Source organism: Copadichromis virginalis, linkage group LG11, assembly GCF_057382275.1.
Source record: "Copadichromis virginalis isolate Kocher_CV1m ecotype Utaka linkage group LG11, C_Virginalis_male_GT1.1, whole genome shotgun sequence".
NCBI classification, from domain to species: Eukaryota; Metazoa; Chordata; class Actinopteri; order Cichliformes; family Cichlidae; genus Copadichromis; species Copadichromis virginalis.
Genome location: NC_140628.1, coordinates 1095948 through 1101201, shown reverse-complemented (window position 1 = coordinate 1101201; position 5254 = coordinate 1095948). Strand labels below are relative to the sequence as shown.

Genomic DNA, 5254 nt, shown 5'->3' with positions numbered 1-5254 from the left:
GTAACAGAGTAACAGAGGCCAGGACTCTTTGCACACCTGAGCAAAGGTACAGAATGCTCTTCAGAAGCGCTAATGCTAAAAAGACAAGCGTGATCGATCTGTAAAGGACAATTTTGTGAAAGACAAAATTTATAATCATTACAATGCAGGTTATACAGATTCCCTCAAATTTACTCTTTTTACAGCCTGAAGTTGTGAAATATGCAGATCTAGTGAAATTGCAGAGAGCACAAATGTAATTCAGACTGAAAAATAATAAATCAGGAAAGTATTTTTTTTTCCTGAAAGTAGGAAGTTATGTATGTGCATGCTAAATGTTGGAAAAATGTTTGTGTTTCAGTGCATGGAGTGAAACTGTGCAACAGCTGAAGCAGTTTAAAAAAGTCTTCACGTGACATAAAGATGCTGAATTTCAGTAATTGTCTCGTTTATTTAGTTTCTGTGCATATTCAGAATTTTTCATTAACATCTGTTTTGTGAATGACTTGTAGGAACAAGCTAATGTACGAACTATATTCTATGCAATTTGGAGTATGTTTGTTGTTATTATTTAAGTTTATAACAACAAGAAGCTGCATAAATAATTAGAGATGACTTAAGGAGAAGAGGTGGTGTTAGAGAAGCATGCACTTATTCCCACTCTTGTTTGGATTTGTAAACTCAATCAGGAAAGGTGCGATATGTTAGTTTGCTTCATTTTGTACAGTTTTTTCTTTTGTAGTGTATAGTTTTATTTGATTTTTTTCTTGTTTTTCATACAAGTATATTGATAAGATAAGGTGAACCTTAATTGGTCCAACACGTGGGAAATTTGTTTGGTTATTTTTTACATGATCAACATAAACTGAATAAAACAAAACGTGTGTCACTGAGGTGACGGAGGAGGCGTACAGAGCGCTCGTGGATGACGGTGAAAGGTCCACGTCTGTCATGGACGTGGTGCCAGAGAACAACTGACAACAAGCTGAGCTATGAGACCAACAGAGGCTGCACACAAGAAGGCATGAGCAGGATCTATTTCTGAGATCCATGATGGAGAGCTTCTGTGGAGCACAGAGCACTGCTGTGGTCTGGGAGAGCAACTCTGAAGCTGGGGACACCTCAGACTAGGATCTTTGCAGTGCAAGTGTCTTCAGAGGGCTGTTGTTGCAGTTTAGTGCAATACTTCATTCAGCAGCTCTTGTTAGGGTTGGTCTGCCTACAGCCTGCACCCTCTTCTATAGCAGGAATCCTTTACCGCATCCAAAAACCTCCTGTGGCCCTCTTCTTTTCCTCTCACTTACAGATTACCCTCTGTTATAACAATACACTATATTTACAGCTGTTATTGTCAGTGTTCAAATGGCACACGGCTGTTTTTTGTGTTTAAATCAAGTTACTCTGAAAATGTAAAGTGAGACATTTTACCCAGCAGTGTCATTTATGAAAGGTCTCAAAAGCATGAAGTCTAAAAGAGGTAGGCAGCATCAGTGGGTGTGTTTGGTTTCAAAGTGGTTATGCTCTTCATGTGCTCATTCTTTGGTTAAACCACTGGGGGCAGCGTTGTTATAAAGAGACAGCTGTGGAGGCTTTTTCCTGAGTCAGACTTGCACTGTCAATAAAATCAGTGCTGAGTAGGAACAATCACAATGCAGTGTATTCATTATTTATCACTTCCCTGAACATCAGAATAACTGTTTTCCAGATAAAATGCTGTTTAGTTCATCTCTGTTTCGTGCTCTACATCCATGACGGGTCTCTTCTCTGGTGGAAGGTTCCTGTTTTCCGCTTTCTCCACATACCTCTGCAGGGTGCTGTAATACTGCTCGCTCCTGGAAAACGTGTAGTATGCAGAGATCTCCTCCCAGGCTTTGTGGTTGGGAAACGGGAATGGATCGGGTGCCTTGTTCTCAAAGAAACTCTCCAGGTTTCTCTCAGCCAGTTTGGTGGCATACTCTATAGCAAGGGCATCAAACCGCTCCTTTTCTTTGTCTATGTAGCTTTTCCAAAATTTAAGCTGCAGGTAGCTGACTTGGGAGCGACAGTTTTTGTAGCAGGTACCCAGAAGGCCTACAAAAGCGCCAATAATGATAATGCACCAGCCCAGAATCTGCAGAAACAAATGATGCTGTCAGTTTCAGACTGTCTTTAGGGACGGCAGAGAATTCAGAAGGTGGAAAGGAGAGTTGGGGGATAACTGACACCTTCAGACTGTGTAACACCTGAATACATCACACTGAGATACCTGGAAGCACAAACCTCAATTACTAGAGTAATTCAGTCTCTTAGATTTCTAAGAAGGCCCCAGTTTTTTGTTTGTTTTTGGCAGTGATGCAGTATTTAAATAGTTATGTTCTTCATACTTCCTTTGAACGTAAAGAGAACAGCCTGAAGCGTTTGGCAGTCAGAGCACGCAAACATGAAAAAGCTGGAAGTAAAATGTATTAGTTTGATTTCATTATTTAGACATGCAACATGAAGAACCACAGCAACAGCAATTCAGGACTGCACTTCCATAAAGGACCAATATTCAATTACTAAAAGTTGTCTGGCAGCTAGACACTATTTTAAGTGAAGCAAAATTAAATAAATGAACAAATCAGTCAGTAAGTCTTTAGTTAGAGCAGGCGTAGGCAACTCCAGGCCTCGGGGGCCGGTGTCCTGCAGGTTTTAGATGTGTCAGCTGCTTTAAATGGCTAAATGACCTCCTCGACATGTCCTGAAGTTCTTCAGAGGCCTGCTAATGAACCCATCGTGTGATTCAGGTGTGCTGACCCAGGGTTAGGTCTAAAACCTACACCGGCCCTCGAGGCCTGGAGTGGCCCAGCCCTGAGTTAGAGGATAGTTTTTCATTGTTAACATAATGGTCTAACACAAATGATCAGTCTTTGTGCCTTTTCAGTGATGGCCTGCTGTTTAAACTAGAAACCCCACTACACTCACAACAACCATAACAGACAAACAGCAAAATACTGATCAATCGAACCCCATACTTCAAATTTGTGTGAAAGTCTGTAATGTTGGATCCCAGTCGCCCTCCCGACATCACTATGAAATCTTACCTGAGACTGAGCCCTGAACATCAGCAGCAGCTCCATGCGCTCCTCGCTAGACAGTTTAGAGCGGGCGCAGGGCACCCGGGCCAGCTCCTCACGACACTTCAATGTCTTGTTTTTGCAGAAGAGATCGACCACCAGACTATCATCAAGACCACTAACAGCACACTCATAAAAGGTTCCATTGAGCAGAGCCACACAGAGCCACATTATAGGAGCCACACAGGCCCCGGTGAAAATACTCAGGAACACCCTAAGACAGCCGAAACAGTTTCCACGGGGGCAAAGCTTCGTGGGATTGAGGCAGCACCCAGTGTAGAGCTTCCAAAAGCGGGTACTGGAGAAAATACCAAAGATCAGCAGCACTGCAGCTGGTCCCAGCAGAAATGTCACGCCATAAGCAAAGTTCTGGTCGTGGTTGCAGGGACACTGAAAGGAGACCATGGAGAAAATTCGTTCCCCGCCTATAGTCAGCAGAGCCATGAAACTGTAGCCAATTGTGGTTTTCTGATTCACGAGGAAACGCAAGATACTCTGGAAGTTATCCATGATGTCGGCTAATAAATCCGAGTGGAACAGCAGAGAGCTAAAAGTGAAAGAGCCAAGTGTCAGTGTGGAGTCACTTCCTTTGTGCTGTTTTCCACAGCCAGACCAAACTCATCTGCCAAGCCTGGATGTGCCCCTCCCTTTGGCATTCTGTCTTCTCTGCAGGCCCCTCCTTCAGTGAGGCTGCACTTCCTCCCAACCACTTCCCCTTTTATTACCATATCTATTCCATCTCCAGAGAAGAGTCGATACTAAAAAGAAAGGTGAAAAAGTTCAGCTCTGCTTTCTTCTCTTTTACCATCCCTCTTTACTCCCCCCCTCCCCCCACCCCAGCACCAGCATAGGTGAGTCAGTCATGGAGAAAAATCCTGTTAGTTCAGTTACTCTGGTTGTCTTTTAACTATTATGCAATCCAGACTGTAACCTGAAACTATCTGAGGAGCAAAAACATGACAGAACATGCAAAGTGGGAAGACACACAGTACACAACAGCAACACAAGAGCAGATTATTAGAGCGCACACCAGCGGCGTCTGTAGCAGAGAGACAGTCAGCGCTTAGCGTGCTGGGGAAGTGCAAACATCTATGTGGTGTGTCTGTTCCTGTCCCACAGGACTGAAGCTTGCAGTGCATTAATGCTGCACTCTGACAAATCTGTTCATGTGTAAAACACATCAACAGTTCCTACAGCTCACATTTGTGTTTCGAAAATGAGTGTTAACTAAGTGTCAGATGAAAAACCTGCCCTGGACTGATGTTCGTATGTCTACATCTTTGTCAGTGATGTGAATTAAACATGAAACCCATCAAGTAAACCAAGGTGTGATCTGTCTGTGCAGACAGGAAATGTGGTGTCAGAGTGGTGTGACCCTTGCTAGCCTGTAGGCATTCTGCATACAAACATTAGCCCAGTGCAGGTTTCTCATTAGGTTTCATTTACATCACTCATCTGTTTTAGTCAAGCTATGAAGTGCCCTCTCATTCGGTTCTATTTTACTCTGTGAAGCTTGTTTATAAAGGTATAATTCATGAAAATGCAAATTAATTCATAACTCTGGATTTTTTTGCTCATTGTTCCGTCTTTCACTGTTCAAATAAACCTACCACTCAAGTTATAGACTGGTCCTTTCTTTACTAGTTATTTATAATAATTATTTCCCTGACTGTAGGTTTTAAAATATTTAGGTTTTCATTCATTTTTGGGGGCTACTGAAATAATAGAAAATGTTCAGATCCACCTACTTTGAGATTGCAGGCAGCACCCAGTGTGAGCAAAAGCATACATTACATACATTATATTACTCACCCATCCAAATCATTGAATTCAGGTGTTCTAATCCCTTTTATACACAGATGTATAAAATCAAGCACACAGGCATGTGGGCCACAAAGGTAGGCCACGTATCATCACACAGTGGGGTTCAGTGGATGGTGACACCCATAGTGTGCAGAGTCAGTCCCTACAGACCTCCAAACCTCATGTGGCTTGATGATTGCTTGATGGAAGAAGTTTCCATGGCCGAGCTGCATCACATCACCGATAATGCGATGCGCAGGACGCAGCGGTGTAAAGCACTTGACTGTAGAGCAGTGGAAGTTTTGTAGAGTGACAAATCAGACTAATCCAATCGTGTCTGGGAGCTGCTGGGAGTACTTGTCTGACTTCATTGTGCC

General features: G+C 42.9%; 1 protein-coding gene across 1 annotated transcript; it reads right to left on the bottom strand.

The window, feature by feature from the left end:
* Positions 1-271: 271 nt before the first annotated feature.
* On the bottom strand, positions 272-3805 carry LOC146697900 (calcium homeostasis modulator protein 5-like). Its single transcript, XM_085472819.1, has 2 exons — positions 3042-3805; positions 272-2089 (listed from the first exon to the last, which is right to left on the bottom strand). The coding sequence occupies exons 1-2, from the start codon at positions 3582-3584 to the stop codon at positions 1697-1699; spliced, it is 936 nt and encodes a 311-aa protein (XP_085328945.1). The 5' UTR covers positions 3585-3805; the 3' UTR covers positions 272-1696.
* Positions 3806-5254: the final 1449 nt, after the last annotated feature.

Bases quoted from the DNA above. Each gene is read 5' to 3' on its own strand.
- LOC146697900 (XM_085472819.1), bottom strand. From the start codon at position 3,584: ATGGATAACTTCCAGAGTATCTTGCGTTTCCTCGTGAATCAGAAAACC. The intron at 2,090-3,041 runs GTAAGATTTCAT...TTGTTTCTGCAG, and splicing joins TGTTCAGGGCTCAGTCTCAG to ATTCTGGGCTGGTGCATTAT.